Source organism: Danio rerio, chromosome 3 (genome assembly GCF_052040795.2).
Source record: "Danio rerio strain M-AB ecotype USA chromosome 3, GRCz13ab, whole genome shotgun sequence".
NCBI classification, from domain to species: Eukaryota; Metazoa; Chordata; class Actinopteri; order Cypriniformes; family Danionidae; genus Danio; species Danio rerio.
Window position 1 is genome coordinate 16,675,001 of NC_141023.1, and position 17,639 is coordinate 16,692,639.

The 17,639-nt window shown below is 33.5% G+C and overlaps 1 protein-coding gene across 11 annotated transcripts in view; it reads left to right on the forward strand.

Moving 5' to 3' along the window:
• Positions 1–17,639, forward strand: part of stat5a (signal transducer and activator of transcription 5a) — a 199,059-nt gene that overhangs the window by 165,165 nt on the left and 16,255 nt on the right. For 10 of the 11 annotated variants that reach the window (XR_015479601.1, XM_087242303.1, XM_087242305.1 and 7 more), the window contains 1 exon segment: positions 15,582–15,676. Coding sequence is in view for 9 of the 11 variants with exons in the window: in XM_087242303.1 (XP_087098429.1) it covers positions 15,582–15,676 (95 nt within the window). In the remaining 2 variants the exon portion in view is untranslated. 11 annotated transcript variants of the gene reach the window in all.

Here is a 17,639-nt window from a genome sequence, read left to right on the forward strand (position 1 = left end):
AGATCCACATATATCCATATTTAGAAGCCTAGGAACTGGAGGTGGAATTCTGCGATTTGTTGATATATCATTCAGCCATAAAAGAAACCACATAGCAACACCCGAAAGTACCCTATCAAAGATCTAGCAGCCACCTAAAACACATAGCATAGCAAAAACCACCAAGAACACAGTAGTAACCACCTAGAAATTGGCCTGAATTGGCCCCTACCAACAACCTAGATTGCAACGCAAATGCTTCGAAATGCTATAAACCATCCTTGCAGAACCATCTAACAACCAGTAACCACCAAGATTAACTCTACCCTAGCATTCTTGTATAGAAGTCCTTTTTTCCTTCTTGTTTTGCTCCTAAAATGACATTATTGACAGCTTTACATGAGCTTCAGTCAAGCTGAAAGCAGCGTCTGCTATTTTTATACCAAACCCTGACCGTGACTGTGACCTGCCGCCTTTTACATAAACCTCGCCGTCGTTATCGAGCGACTTTCTCACAGATGGTTTAATCCTAAACTAGCCTCTCATCAGTCTGACTTTGTTTTCTTAATTTTAAGTGGCGGTCCGTCGACCCGAGGCAGAATGGTAGCCGATTTGATCGACATTACCCCCAGTCCACTCGAATGGTTAATGGTTATTCAGGAAGTGAGGTTTGATGGCGGAGCTTTTGATGTGCAGGCAGGCCTAAGGCTGTGGCTGCCTTTGAAACGTTGCCCCTTTGCTGATCTGCAACATTGAGCGGCCAGTGTTCCCAACAGAGGTTTCAGGAGTTCAGGCATCATTTGTGTTTATGCTTTTATTCATTGATAAATCACTGATATAATACTGACATTTGCACACATTTGCATAGAAGTTGTTCTCTTCAGAGTAGGTTTTTATATGATCAGATACATGAGTAATTACAAATTAAAAATATACTTGAATTTATAATCTGAGTGACGTATACAGTGGGATAAAATTTAGTAGCCTTCTAGACCAAGCAATACCTCCTTTGACATTTTGGGTGCTTTCACACCTGTGAATCGATTCAGTTGTTCCGAAACAGAGATTACAATTGTTACATTGTTGCTCTTTGCTCTTGGAGCGGTTCGCTTTCACATTGCAAAGTTTCTAATCGGACCAAAAGAGCTAAAACAAGTCACGTGTGAGTAAAATCTCCTCACTTTGGTCAGAGTGTCAGGGTTTATTTTGCAGCGTCCCGCTCAGCTGTCAGGAGAGGTGGTGGTTTGATGATTATTGAAAGGGTGCGCACGCGCGCGATGTGTCTGAGGAGAGATGCGGTGGGGAAGGGTGAGAAGGGTGCGCGACGTAGCCTATTTGAGGACTGGGAGGGAGACGCGAGATTACCGGGAGATCATCACTCGTCTGATAATTATCTCTTCATATAGCCGTATGCCTATTAAATATCCATAAAACACTGTCATATAACCGCGCTCGGATCGGATCGCTTTCTCACTGTAATCGAACCGCTCCAGGGTTCGTTTCAATTGAGCCGAGACCACCTCATTCAAGCGATCTCGGAGCGATTACTTTGGCGCGGAACAGAGCGCGATTGCCCTGTTCACATATGCCAAACGAACCGCGCTAACTGGGCAAACGAGACACGTTCCGAAACAAAAGTGTAGGTGTGAAAGCCCCCTTAAAAAGCAACTGTCTGGACCAGTGTTGGGTGTATTTAGTTACAAAGTAACTAGTTACTGTGATTGGTCACACTTTACAATGAGGTTGTATTCGTTAATGCATTTACTAACATGAACAAAAGTAGCCAGGGGGGTTCGGATGGTTGGAAGCACCCCTCACTGACAAAGGTCTAGAATTGTCCTGTGCATGAGCTCATTTGTCATATTTTAACTGCTATGCCATCTTAAATAGTAAAATAACCCATTGAAAAAAAAAAAATTAAGACCAAGTGGAGTCCTCTGTCGCTTAAATCAGTTTTGGCCAGTGCACACAATTATTTTTCATGAGTCCAACATTCAGCTGTGCGAGAAAACACACAATCTGATGAAGTAAAGTCATCTCTTGCTATGCTACCGTATTGTTTTTCAATAGAGAAAATATTTTACAAGTAACTTTTTATCCTAAATCTTGAAACAAAAAATTATCAATGAAAAGGTGTGAAGCACCAAAAGCGACTGATATTAAAGTGAATCTGAATACTATTTTGGCTATTGTTCCTATCCATAATTTTCAAATGTACTTTTTTTTGGTTATGATGACCATCTGCCAATGTATTTCAGCTCGAATAGTGCTTAAAATGTCACTAAAATGCAGCATTTAAATCTCATTATTAAATAGTAGCCTAAATGAGTCCTGTAACTGCAAAAATGTCCACTTTTGAGAAAAAAGAACCATCCCTTTCACCAGGCTGGCTACAGGCCAGAATAAACAATAAACAATACATTTATTACGGTATTTGTTCATGTTAGTTAATATTAGTTGTTCATTGTTAGTTTTTGTTAACTCACTGTGCATTAACTAATGTTAACAAGCATGAATTTGAAGGTTAATAATGCATTAGTAAATGCTGAACTATGATTAATAAACACTGTACAAGTATTGTTCATAATTACTTTATGCTGGTAAATGCTTTAGTTAATATTAACTTATGAAACATTGTAAAGTGTGACCCCGTTATTTAATTACTTTTATGTTATTACATTTTATAATTATTTTTTTTAGATAATTTATTGACACTTACTTATAACGTACTAAACTTTAGCGTTTTATAAGTATAATGTACTTATTATGATACTTATAATGTAATTGAATATTTTACTTTAGTGTAAAAAAAAGTATTGAGAAATGAGCTCATGGCATTATAAGGTTTAAATTCACAGAAGCAGAGTAATCTTAGTTGATCTTTTTAACATTTATAGACCATTTTGAGGGATGTAAACAAAAACAATGGTCCCAACGTATTTCCTGTTTTACATTTTAAATTTATATTGCTTCTGAGAACTCAAAAAGAGTCCCATATTGATAAATGATGTTTTGATAGCTGTTGTAACATTAAGTTATGATTGAATTGTTCTTTGTTACTGTTATGAAATAGTTTGATTACAAGCAGGAAATGTTCAAGGGTCAATGACATGACCACATTAAAATGGTCTATTTGTCCTTAATGAATTACATATTTGAATAATTACTGTCAATATGTGGTATGAAATATATGGTGTGATGTTTAAAATTTGAGTGTTTTAATTTTATTTCTCAAATTTCACATTCACATTGAGTCAAATTTGAAGGATTGAGAGTTTGCAGTCATTTTTTCTGTCTATGAAATATATGTGCTTTGTTAGTAAAGGGTCAATTAGTTAAATTATTGAGCTACTAAGTTACATTTCAGACAAATTTTAAAATTAAATTAAATGCAATAACTTTAATGATGTAATTAGTTTTCAATTACAATATTGAAGTAACTTACCCTACATTGGTCTGGACAATAATAATAAAAAAAAACATTATGTATTTGGAGTTTCCTTTCCAGATGCAAAATTTATGGGAGAAGGATGATTTGCTAATGTGTGGTTTCTAAATTTGCTAATATTTATGGCATTATTTTCTTTCACAAAACAAAAATGCCTTAACCGGTTTTGTGCCTGAAATGCTATTATAACCGTTGTTTGTTAGAAGAAGAGCTTTTCTGCACTTACGTCTATTTATATGGAATGCCAGAGGACAATGTTATCTCAACATATCAATTACCAGGCCACATAGTTTTCAATTTGTGCTGCTCACATGGGTGATTATGGAAATGAGCTGCTGCTGCTGCTTCTGTGTTTAGCAGTGCTCAAAACTATCCAAAATCCTCACAAAATCCTCATGTTCTGCATGATTAGGTCCCTAAACAAAACAGACTAATTTAGACATCCATCATCTGACTTACTAATTGTCATAAATTTGCATATTTTGCAAGTATACACACAGCTGTATAAATACAACTGTATAAGTGTATATATACAAACAATCACACAGTCTAATATTTGGTTGGACCGCCTTTAACTCTGATTATGTCACGCATTCGGCATGGAATCATTTTAGTAGCCTTCTGCAATATCACAACATTTTATCATATCAACATTTATATTATTTTTTCACCAAACTCTTGTATTGATCATGGACGTATCAAACTGCTGCACAGATTATTCATCCCAAAGATTCTTAACAGGGTTAAGGTCTGGACTCTGTGGTGGCCAGTCGACATGTGTCCCAGATTACATACTTATGCACAATTCCACACCATTTTGTAGTATAAATAGTGTAAACGGTGCATTCACATTGAAGCTCTTCTTGCACTCAAAGGTCACAGCTTTGCTTACATAGCGGAAGAAGAGGTTGAGTGTATAAGTGCATAGTGTACAAGTGTATAGTGTGTCATTTGGGACTCAACTCATGTGTAAAAATAAAAATAAAAAATGTCTCATGCTCCCTGAACCACTTTACAATTTGAGCCCAATGACAATTTGAGCATTGTCATCTTGGAATTTGCTGGTGCCATCAGGGAAGGGAAAAAAAAATCCATTGATGGAAGAACATGGTCATTCGGTATATTCAGGTTGTCAACTGACCTCTTTGAGCACTTAACCCAGAATCAGAAAGAGCACACAAGGAATTTGTATTAGTGACAGGAGCTTTCTATACAGCGAGCAGTGTTGGTTAATCTACTTTAAAAATTTTGTTAGCTGAGCTATTAGCTACCTAAAATGTAGCTTAACTACACTAAAAGCTACACCCTGGGAAATGTAACAAGCTAAGCTAAAAGCTACTTGGATAAAGTGGCTTACTACATCTAAGCTATTTTTTTATAATTTTCCTTTTTAAATCGAAGCCACTTAAATACAATGTCAATCATATTTTAGTGATGAATAAAACTGTCAATGAAACATGTGAGGCATAATTGTTCAGTTCAGTTGTCTACTGCAATTAATCTGTTGTACCAAACAGAAACAAATTATAGTATATAACAGAAAAAAGTAAGTAAATAGAAATATTTAGGAATTAGCTTTACATTGGATTGTATATTTACAACTCTTCCTTAATGAATTACACTACGTAACTATCGTGAACTATATATATATATATATATATATATATATATATATATATATATATATATATATATATATATATATATATATATATAGTCAGTTGACGCAAAAGTATAATTCAGCCTTAACGCAGCAAAGAGTTTGTTGTCGACCACCATTAAACAGGAAAAATAAAAAATCGTCATTCTCGCCATCATATGGATTTACTTCTATAAGGACAGTAATAATAGCTTAAAATGTGGGAGAGCGTTGATATTATGTGATTGTATTGTATTGCAATATGCAGCTGTGGTAACCAGTATTTTACCGTTAAAAATATGGTACAAACTGTAAAAGTGATTCCACATTTTTGCAGTAAACTACCGCATTTCATTAATCTATAGATGTAATATATCTTTATTTTGAATTACCAACATATTTTGTTTCACAGATAGACACCTTAACACAGCCATATGCAGGTGGTGATGAGAGAGTTACATAATAAACCTTTTCTCATCACAAACATCTTTTCCCACAAGCAGAAAAGTGTCAGTGTACAGAAGGTGCTCAGTGTAATTCACACAGCTACTAAACACCAGGATCGTAACATGCATAAAATTCAAGTCATGAAATAAAAATTGTTTATCAACATTAGATGTAACATAAATGTCTGATGTACATAACTGATGGGAAAACAATTAAAAAGATCCATAATAATGTCAACAAATAGCATAAAATATGATGCAGGGTATTCTTGGGAAATCCGTTTACGGTTATTTGCCGTATATATTAAGGAAACTTACTGTTAACCAGGTTACGGATTTTCACTGTACCATTTTTACAGTTTTTTTACCGTTGAAATCACGACCATTTTTTACAGTGTATACACTCCAGCGCAGGAGAGGAGCAGAGCAGGAAAAGAGACCAGAGCAAAGTTTGCCACTTAAGTTGTATCTTTCATGTGACCAAAGCCCAAATGCTGAGACTTACAAACTGACCAATCAACATGTGACCCCTGAAGTCCACACAAATCTTACCCAGGCCCAGTATCTGTATCTGTATCTGCCTTTGGAATCTGTTTGGACCTTCTTTGTTTTGCAGTATAAACAAATGCTTATAATTTGAATTCCTACAACTTATTTCTTTAAACATTCAATAATCGAATCTGTACATATAAAATATAACTCATAAACGCAACTCAAAAGTAGCATTACTTACCACAAAAAGTAACTAAGTAATGCAAATAGATACTTTTTGGTGGAGTAACTCAATATTGCAATGCATTACTTTCCAATGTAACTTTCCCTAACACTAATACCGAGTGCACAATATGTATTAATTAAAGGTGGTTTAGGTTGGAAATGCCCTGGAGGTAAAAAAAAAAAAAAAAAAGGCTGTTCTTGTGTCTGGCTTTTTTGGTGCACAGTGCTCTGTAGTACCAACCAGTGAGAAACAGTTCAAAGAGAAAGTGGGCTTGGTGTGAGGGGTCCTAAATAACAGTAACCTTGACCTGACTGTAGTCACAACACTGCCCCCCGCAGGCTTGTACTGTATGGTAGGCACCAAACATAATGAGTGCATCATTTTATCCTCCTCACTTTGTACACTAATGATCTCATCATATCTGGACTCATCAGACCACATGACCTTCTTCCATCGCCCCAGAGTTTATACTTTACACTGCCTGGCAAATTGAAGCCTTTTTTTCTCTGATTAGCCGATTAGGGGTTTTCTAACACAGCTATTTATTCACAGCCGCTTAAGTTCCCATCACATTATACAAATGCTCTTACTTTCCCTATAAAACAAAGCCTGGAGTTCTACGGTTGTCTGTTCTTGAATTGATTACACTAGATGTTTAGGTTATCGCGGATCACAATCGTTTAAGATGTTTTTCTCTTGAAGTTTTTTAATAACGTGTTGGATGGTTCTTAACTCAATTTTAGTTGTTTAAGCAATGATTGATGCATGTAAAAATGATGCATGCCTATAATTCCACAGATCTTTTCCATGACCACATGATGTGTCATAGTTGTTTTAGAAATGAGAAGCTACTCTGCGTCAGTAGGCTTAAATAACATATTAACAGCTGAAATTTAAACATTCATGCAGTAATTATCTAGGGAGGCTCTTACCTGTTTGCTTGGTTACTCTAAATCAGGGGTCACCAACCCTGTTCCTGGAGAGCTACCTTCCTGCACATTTCAGTTGCAACCCTGACCAAACACACCTGTCTGTAATTATCAAGTGCTGCTTTAGGTACTATTAATTGGTTCAGGTGTGTTTGAACAGGGTTGGGAATGAATTCTGCAGGAAGGTAGCTCTCCAGGAACAGGGTTGGTGACCTCTGCTCTAAATCCAGGGGATGACTTTTGGGGGTGGGGGGGTATATGTACAGTATAGCCCTGTTTATTTAACTTTTATCATTGAAACACTCGAAAGTGACTTTTTAAAAGCATTTTTAATAGTTTAAAGTGATATATTGTCTGGGTTGGTGTTGTATATTACGGTACAAAAATCTTGTAATAAACTGCTTGTACTTATTTTCAGACTTAGTTTTCATTATCCACTGGCTCGCATGGTTCAGGATTGGTAGAGCTACGCATCGATGAATTTGCTCTTCAGTGTTTGAACTCTCAGTAATGATTAAATCACACTAAATCACATAACTGTACTGAACTTAAACACTAAAAACTGAACTACACTGTTCCAGTTACTATGACCATTTATGTGAAGCTGCTTTGACACAATCCACATTGTAAAAGCGCTATACAAATAAAGCTGAATTGAATTGAATTATATTATTACTTATACATTGTATTATTACAAACGACTACAATGTCAATAAAAGTCACTTTGTTAAACTGTAGAGTTGAATTTTCAACATTAAAGGTCAGCAGAGATTAAGACACCATAATGCAATTCATTATGATAAGTAAACAGAAAACACATCTTTTTTGTGAATCATAAAATACAGCAACTGTTAATTAACAGAATTTTTTTTTACAGTGTATATAAACCACTGCTGTCCAAATTCTTTAAAAACCTAATTCAAAATGTAAATGGAACTTTTAGTTGGATACTATAGAGCCAGATCAGTCTCAAAAATAATCTTTCTTACTTACTCCAAGAGCCGTTTATATCGAAATTGATATTTAGCCACACCATGTTGATGTTTCGTAACATCTAATTTTTTACGATCAACGCTCAACCCTCAACCTGGAGGACCAGGACATATACACATACACTACTGACAATTTAGCTAACCCAATTCAGATAACCCAATGTCTGTGGACTTGTGGGGCAAACTGGAGCACCCGGAGGAAACCCACGCGAACATGGAGAGCATGCTCACAGAAATGCCAACTGACCCAGCCGGGGCTTGAACCAGCGATGTTCTTGCAGTGAGGCGACAGCGCTATCCACTATGCCATCATGCCTCCCTCAAAATAATACATTTACAAAATATTATTTATACATCCACAACACAAGTCACACTTACAAAATCTAACTTATAAAATCTAATTAAGTTCAAAACCCAATTCATAAATACATGAATCCAATTCGTAAGATTAAAACATGATTCGTAAATACACAAATCCTATTCGTAAGTTCAAAACATGGTTTGTAAATACACAAATCAAACTTGTAAGTTCAAAACACGATTCTTAAATACACAAATCCAATTCGTAAATTCAAAACACATTTAGTAACTTCAAAACATGATTCGTATATACACAAATCCTATTCGTAAATTCATAACACAATTAGTAAATTCAAAACACGATTCGTATATACACAAATTCTATTCGTAAGTTCAAAGCACGATTCGGAAATACATAAATCCAATTTGTAAGTTCAAAGGACTATTTGTAAATACAGAAATCCAACTTGTAAGTTCAAAACACAATTCTTAAATACACAAATCCAATTCCTAAATTCAGAACACGATTCATAAATACACAAATCCAATTCCTAAATTCAGAACACGATTCATAAAAACACAAATTTAATTCAGAAGTTCAAAACATGATTCATAAATACACAAATCCAATTCGTAAATTCAAAACACAATTAGTAAATTCAAAACACGATTCGTATATTCACAAATCGTATTCGTAAGTTCAATGCACTATTCAGAAATACACAAATCCAATCTGTAAGTTTAAAACATGATTCAAAAATACACAAATCCAATCCATTTGGCAAAAATAAATATGATTTTTACAGATCGTGTGTCATATTTATGAATTGTGTTTTTTATTGAAAAATGTTCTTTTATAAATGTAAATTGTGCTGTGCATGTATAAATGTTGTATTGTAAATGTATTATTTTTGAGACTGATCTGGCTCCGCAGTATGTTAGTGTCTTGCAACATAACTTAGAAAAAAAATCATGTATTTTCCTGATGGAAAAAACAAAGAATTTGGCTGTCAGAATTAGTTATAAAAATGTTTATGGTTAAAATGTGTTGGAAAAAAAGTCAGTTAAACAGCACTGGAAAAATATTTTAAATATCTTTTGAACCAATAATAATAATTACTATATATAAATAAATAATAATATTAATAACATATATTTTGAAATAATCTTGCTACTAAATAAAATAAATTGTTAATAAAAATAAACTGTAAAATATAACACAAATTTATCATGCTCATTGTGATGCGACCAGATCCCAGATGTCCTGTAGTTTTTACAAAGCCCTCTGTTAGGATTATCTCAAGATCTGCGCATCTGTTATGCAGTGTTTGGCCTCATCTGAATCAAGAACACCTGCTCTAAATAAATACATGATCTATCATGGTTTACTAATGTTTGCTAAAGCTACAAACCAAAACGCAGCCCAAAAAGCCTCACGCACACACTGTTTACAAGTACGGGGTATTGTTTGGTGTCTACATAAAGCGGTTTGTTGTATTATGCTAGTAGAGAGGTTTTGAATGATGTAAGGCACGCCTCTGTTTATGTATGTACAATATGATGCTTAGTCTGTTTATGTGCCATATATTTTCATACACAGTTGAAGACAAAATTCCAGAGCCTTATACTGTGAGATATTAATTTTCTGTGCTGTTCAATAGAGCAAGAAAATTTTCACAGTATTTCCTATAATATTTTTTTCTTCTGGAGAAAGTCTTATTTGTTTTATTTCGGCTAGAAGGAAAGCAATTTTTTAAAACCATTTTAACATCTATATATTCTTTTAGTTTGGCTGGAATTATTCATTCATTCATACATTTATTCATTCATTTATTTTTCTCCGGCTTTGTCCCTTTATTAATTAGGGGTCGCTGCAGCGGAATGAACCACCAACTTATCCAGCATATGTTTTTTCACAGCAAATGCCTTTCCAGCTGCAACCCAGAAAACAAACGAATGAATGATATTTTCATGCTCAAGGAGTCTTACAGCAGCCTTTGCTGACACCAGAACTGATCCACCAGTTCATCTATGATTTTGCGCGTAATCTGCCATGCTAAATGCTGAAACTGACACAGGACATCATGTTCTAGTGGTTAAAGTTAAAGGGAAGGAGACGGAGAGAAAAACACTTTTCAGTCCTAAGTAATGTGACTGTGCTTGTGGATGGCTGATTAAAAACAGAATGAACATGAGGCAGAGGATCATGCTCTCGATCTGGCAGTCATGCCTGACTTTCATAAACCCACACACTTTTAGCTGTTTACCATGTCAACTCTGGGTCCACTTCCAATGAAAAGAAGTTCAGTTTTAAGGAACTCGTACAGCAGCAGCAGCCTGTTTTGGCTTTTTTTTTTTTTTCATAATTGATCAACATCTCTGAAGAAACTGAAGTTTGTACTATGCTCATTGTAAAATAATGTTTTTCTCTTATTTAATTATTGTATATTAATTTTAGGAAGTTTATAAAAGAAGGTTTATTGCAGAATGAAGAGAAACTTCTTTGGTTGCTGTTGACTTTAAAAAAATAAATGAGGGAATATAAGTGACGTATTTGAGACATGAAATCTGTATTTTAAAGGGCACCTATGATGAAAATCATCTTTTGTAAGTTGTTTGGACAGAACTGTGTGCAGGTATAGTGTGTCCTCATTCATATTGGGGTGATAGAAACACGAAAAGTCTCTTTTTATAATTTCCTGAGGTTAAAATAGGATCCAAATTCCTCCCAATTTGAGGCAACGTGACATAGGAGTGCGGTTTCCCCGCCCACCGAATTGCTTGACTGCCGCATGATAACATGTCTCAGTAGTAACGCATATAACCATATCCACAAGACAGGACGTGCGCAAAACAACCAGGATTAAAAGATCTGTTCAGCTCTCTGTGATCATCAGTCATCATCAAATGTGATCAGGAATGAGGTTTACAAGTTTTTAAAACAGTGCATCTGTGTAATGAATTACTTTACTCTTATCACCACAGCAGCATAGTGTCCGTACAATTAGAAAAGAAGATGCTTAAATCCTGGTTTGTGGATGTTTATCAGGTTGATTTTATACATTAGCATAACGGATGTCCATACAGCAGTGGAAATCAAAGTGGATCCTGTCACATTTGCTGTACAAAGTTAAACGCGCACTGTGTGTATGTGCGTGAACTTTGTAAAATTAATGAGTGTGACTCATCATTGTAGGAAGGATTGAATTATCTCCACAACAAATACATCAAATAATCATTGGGAAAGTTCTTACTGTAATATTTCTCACGAATGTTAGGTGAGATCTGCTTCCTTCATGTCTGTCACTGTGCTGTTTACCTGACTCAGGTGAGGTGGAGATTGAGGCACACTCTGACAGACATGTGGGAATGGTAGGCGGGGAGAACTAACATTAAAGGCACAAGCCACAAAAACAGCTACATTGTATACAGAGCAGAAAATCCCAATATTCTGAAAGGCATAAATAATCTGATGGGTGAAACTTTACAGACACATTCTAGAGACACAAAAGACATATCCTAAATCTTGAAAAGGGGTAAAATGTACTATTTTTTAAATAAACTATTTTTTTTTTAAAGTCAATAGCCACCAAAGTGGTTTACCCTCATTTTTGTATGTTAGTTTTATGGATATGATAGTAAGATATGTAGATAGTAATGTATATAGTACATGTAGATTGTAAGATGTAAGGTGTAATTTCTCTGGTTATACATGGAAATAGTTTGATATTTTTATATGTTGTATATCATACATTACTATAAGATTTCATTCGTTAAAGTATTTACTAATACGAACTAGTGATGAACAATACTTGTACCACAAATTTGAATTCATGCTTGTTAACATGCATCATGAATAAACATAAACTAACAACTTTATTTTCATTAACTAACGATAAAACATGAATAAATTGTGTAAATAATATATTATTCATTGTTTATTCGTGTTAGTAAATAATTTAACTGACATAAACTAAAACAACCGTATTGTAAAGTGTGACCAATTGAATTCATAGTTAATTATTTGTTTGCTCAGTCTGGAAAGAGCTCTGAAATTTAAGATGCAACAGTTTATTTAAATCTGCAGTCATTGTAAATATTTGCATTCTATTAATAATATCTGAAATATCTGATTCTGATCGGCTGATAAACATACTAATGTGCAGTCATTTTCAGGAAAAAGCTCAACAAAAGTGACATTGAGCATGTTTTGACCTATTTAGAGTACCAAATCACTACACTGAAGAATTTGATTTATTATTTATGAGAGGTCTTTGCAGACTGGGCAAATGGATGGATGGATGGATGGATGGATGGATGGATGGATAGAGAGACAGATGGGTAAATGGATGGATGACAGACAGACAGACAAACTTATTGATTGATTGACTGATTGAGATTGATTGTTTGTTTGATTGTTTGATTGATTGATTGATTGATTGATTGATTGATTGTTTGTTTGATTGATTGATTGATTGATTGATTGATTGATTGATTGATTGATTGATTGATTGATTGATTGATTGACAAAATGAATGCTTTTTCACAAAGACATTTACCTAAAAAATGCTGCTATTATTGTAAAGGCATAGACTCCAGTAATTTACATGCCCTCAATCAATCAATTGGTCTCTCTCTGTTTATTTCTCTATCTTTTATAAATCTTTAGTCTTCAGATTAATGGCTTAAACCATCTCTTTTTGCTTTAAACACTTCTTCTACTCACAAGAACCTTTAATGCATAAAACCACTTTAAATAAAACCTGAACAATGTCTTTAGCTCTGGGAATCATTGTGGAATTACTCAGTGCATTGAACTGCAGTATTAGAAATGTAATGCTCCCCCGATGTACAATACATTACCACCACAGGCTTGCATAAATCTTTAATAAAGGCCCAGAGTCAATTATTACTTATTTAATAATTAAATCGTTTGTTTTTTCTTTCTTTTCTTTCTCTTTCTGCTCAAGGTTTTAATTGTTCACATCCTGGTGAGCCTAAAAATAAAGAAGTTTCGAACCATTAAAAAAATAAACCAACAAGTTTATATTTTGTTCCCCTAATATTTTAAAATAAAATAGGCTTTTTTTCCTTTTTTTTATCAATAGTTTTTTTCTTGAATTTTTCTTCATTCCTAAGGTTTTAATTGTTTACGTTGAACTCCACCGAAAAAGTTTAGACCCATAAAAAACTAGAACTTTATATTGTTCGTTTCCATTATACCGCAGGATAAAAATGGCCCGGAGTCAATTATTCCTTATTTATGAAGTAACTTGCTTTTTTCTTTGTACTTTTTCCCCAAGGTTTTATTTGTTCAAAATCCAGTGAAAGAAAAAAATCTATTTAGACCAAAAAAAGTTCTAATAATAAAGAAAAAGAAATAAAGAATAAAGAAAAAAAAAATATATATATATTATATAAATATATAAATAAATATTATATTATATATATCGTGGTAATGTGAATAAAAACTAGCTTGACTTGGTCAAAAGACAAAATTTGACCCAAAAGAACAGGTCAAGCAGTCACACAGAAATGCTTCAGTCGCAGAACAAACAAAGTGTGTGGGGCAGAAGAACGGAAGCTTTTATCTGTTCTCTATTCTTACCTTACCTTTTTCACAAATTACCTTTTCACAAATGGTTTTAGTTCATATCAGCTGATTCTCATTATTCCTTATGGAAAATCCCTCCTTCCAATGGGTTTAACAATCATACATATTGAACATAAATACTGTTGAAGTCAGATTTATTAGCTCTACCGAGTTATTAGCCACCCTGTATATTTCTTTCTCCAATTTCTGGATACGTTTTTAAACAGTAGTTCTAATAACATGTGTAAAACATAATTTAGTTATTTAAAGTGATTTATTTTATATTTGCCATGATGACAGTACATCATATTTTACTAGATATTGTTCAAGATACTAGTGTTCAGCTTAAAGTGACATTTAAAGGTCACTTTAAGCAATAATTAGGTTATCTAGGCATTAGTCATTGTAATCGAAAAACATTGAAGACAATCAAATATATATATATGGCTTAAGAGGGCTAATATTATGGAGCCAAATCTGTCTCAAAAATAATACATTCATACATTCATACATCCCCAGCACAATTCACATTCACAAATTCAAATTATAAATTAAATACACAATTCATAAATACAACACCCAGTTTGTAAAAATCATAAGTATTTTCACCTAATGGATTGGATTTGTGTATCTTTGAATCGTGTTTTGAATTTACAAATTGAATTTGTGTTTATGAATCTTGTTTTGTATTTATGAATTGGATTTGTGTATTTACGAATAGTTTTTTTTAAATTTACAAATTAGATTTGTGTATTTATGAATTGTGTTTTGAATTTATAAATTGGATTTGTGTATTTATAAATATATATTTTTTTAATTTACGAATTGGCTTTGTGTATTTTTAAATCAAGTTTTGAATTTGCGAATTGGATTTGTGTATTTACGAATAGGGTTTTGAACTTACAAATTGGACTTTGTAAATGTGACTTGTTGTGGATGTATGGATAATATTTTGTAAATGCATTATTTTTGAGACTGATCTGGCTTCATATTGTATAATTGTCTTTGAATGTTTTTTTTTTTTTTTTTAAACTGCTCTTATTCTAGCGTTTAAAATAAAAAATAAAAAATCAGACTTTCTCCAGAAGAAAAACAAATATTATAGGTAATACTGTAAAAAAAATAGCTTGCTCTATTAAACATAATTTGGGAAATATTTATTAAAGAGAAAAAATTCACATGAGGGTTAAAAATTGTGACTTAGACTGTACATTGTTGTTCATGTGAGCACACACGCACATATGTCATATCACATGATGTTTTCCTCAATAGTTGATAACACTTCTCTCCTTGTTCTCCTTAATATTTTAACACTCTCAGCAACGGAACTAGAACCACAGACTTGATGTATACAATTGAAAGCGTATTATTGAATGCATATGACTGACCAAAAGTTCTTATCTTACTTAACAGTGTATATACTGTAAGTCAATATAGTAAAACTAAAGAATTATGGAATTAATAAAATACCTATTTTCTCGCACATTTGGTGTGCATGTTAGTCATTTAAAAGCTAATTTCCTTCTTGTCATTGCAGGAGAGTTTACCAGGCAGGAACTTCACGTTTTGGCAGTGGTTTGATGGTGTTATGGAGCTTACTAAAAAACACCTGAAGCCTCACTGGAATGACGGGTAAGAACTGTTAAAACATGAATACATGTAAACACCACATTAATAAAGAATTAATGTCAGTGACTGCAGCCAGGTTGTCTCAGTAAACCAAAATTAAGACTAAAACTATTGGTCAAAATCATTTTTGTTACCTGAAATAAATAAAAAATCATAATAAATGAAAAACTGAAACTAAATGAATTTAACATCAATTAAAAATGAAGTCAACAAAAATTAATATCACAAATAATTAATAATTTTCAGAATTAGTAAGCAGTCATTCTGTGGTAGCAAACTGACCTGTTTAGACAAACAACTGTAGATATGTTTTTACAGACAAACACATCAGCCAAGAGCATGATTATATACTGAAACGTCTTTTTTATAAGAACATAAAACATGTTCTAACTTTTCAGCATTTGCCAAAAAATAACAGTAGGCATGTTTAACTACATACTGTACATGGGGCCCTATTATACAGCCCACGAAATAAGGCACAAGATGTGTATCTTTTTGTGTATGTGTATCGATTTGTTGCTGTTTTCAGACATAAACAATTGTCCTTTCCATGTTTTGTGCCACGTTGTTTAAATAGCAAATACATCTGCGCCATTTTGTGGATATAGGTGTGCTGATTGGAAAAGGAGGCGTGTTACGGCGCATTGTTGACACGTTGCTATTTTGAGACTACAGAAATAGATCGCACCATTGATCAACTAAAAGCTGGCCTAAAGTCCAGTGCAGAGTTTTTGTTATTTGAAGAGTGCATTATTTATGCGTCTTATGTTGTTCCAAAACCCTTACACATTGCTTAATACACACAGGATGTACAGCAATACACAAATATCATTACAAATGAAAAAAAAATTTAAGGATTAAAATTATTGTTTTGGAGATATATGCATCACCATATGGTGGCAATACGAAGTGTTCGGATATAATTCAGCTTTTGACCACAGTTTTTTATTACTGTTCATTTATTCATTTGCTGTAAATTAGAACAGAATTTAGAAATAGTTTTGAAACAAATCTTTGTGCTTAACAAACAAAATTACGAAATTAAATATGTTGGCTAATGGATGTCTTCATTGGAGTGAGTTTTCACCGTTTCTTTACTCCAAGAATGTGAAGGAGTAAAGAGTAAAAATAAAGTAAAGAGGCCGAATAGAGGAGGTTCATTCTTTATTCCCGCGCTGCAGATGGTTTATTTAACTGTTTTCTCGGTATTGAAGCTTTTAGTTTTTCCACTTGCAAAGTCTTCCATGTAAATAGCAAATGCGCCATGGTGCGATGCAACTGACTCTTAAAGGGAATGGGAGATGAGACTCTGATTGCTTTAATGTAGGTCATGCTCGAAACCAACCTATATCTCATTAAGAGAATAAGCGCAAACCTTGTTAGACCATGCGCCAGGACGCAAAATGTATTTCTCTGTCCATAAAATAGCAAAAGTGGATTCAGAAATGCCCTTAATGCTTTTGTGCCATGCGCTTTAAAATTTGCGCCTATATAGGTGGAATAGAGGCCATGATCTATAGTATGAAGAAGATTCTTGTTAAAGCTTCATCATTTTTACTTTTATTTGCTTAAGTTGCATTTTATGGTTTTGGATTCAGTGTCTATTCAAACAACTATTTAGTTTTTATTACTAAGAGGTTTCCAAAAAACTAAACTTTGGTAAACACTTGATGTTAACTCTGATAAACTAAATTAATAAAACTAAAACAGAAACTTAAAGTCAAAGTTATTAGCCCTCCTGCGAATTTCTTTTTCATATATTTCCCAAATTATGATTAACAGACCAAGGATTTTTTTTACAGTGTTTGATGTAATATTTTGTAATCTGCAGAAAGTCTTTTTTTTCTGGATTAAAATCAGTTTTTATTTTTTGTAAAACCATTTTAAGGTCAATATTATTAGCCCCCTTAACCAATCTTTTAATAGAAAGCTATACAATATTATATTTGTGCATATACATTAGATT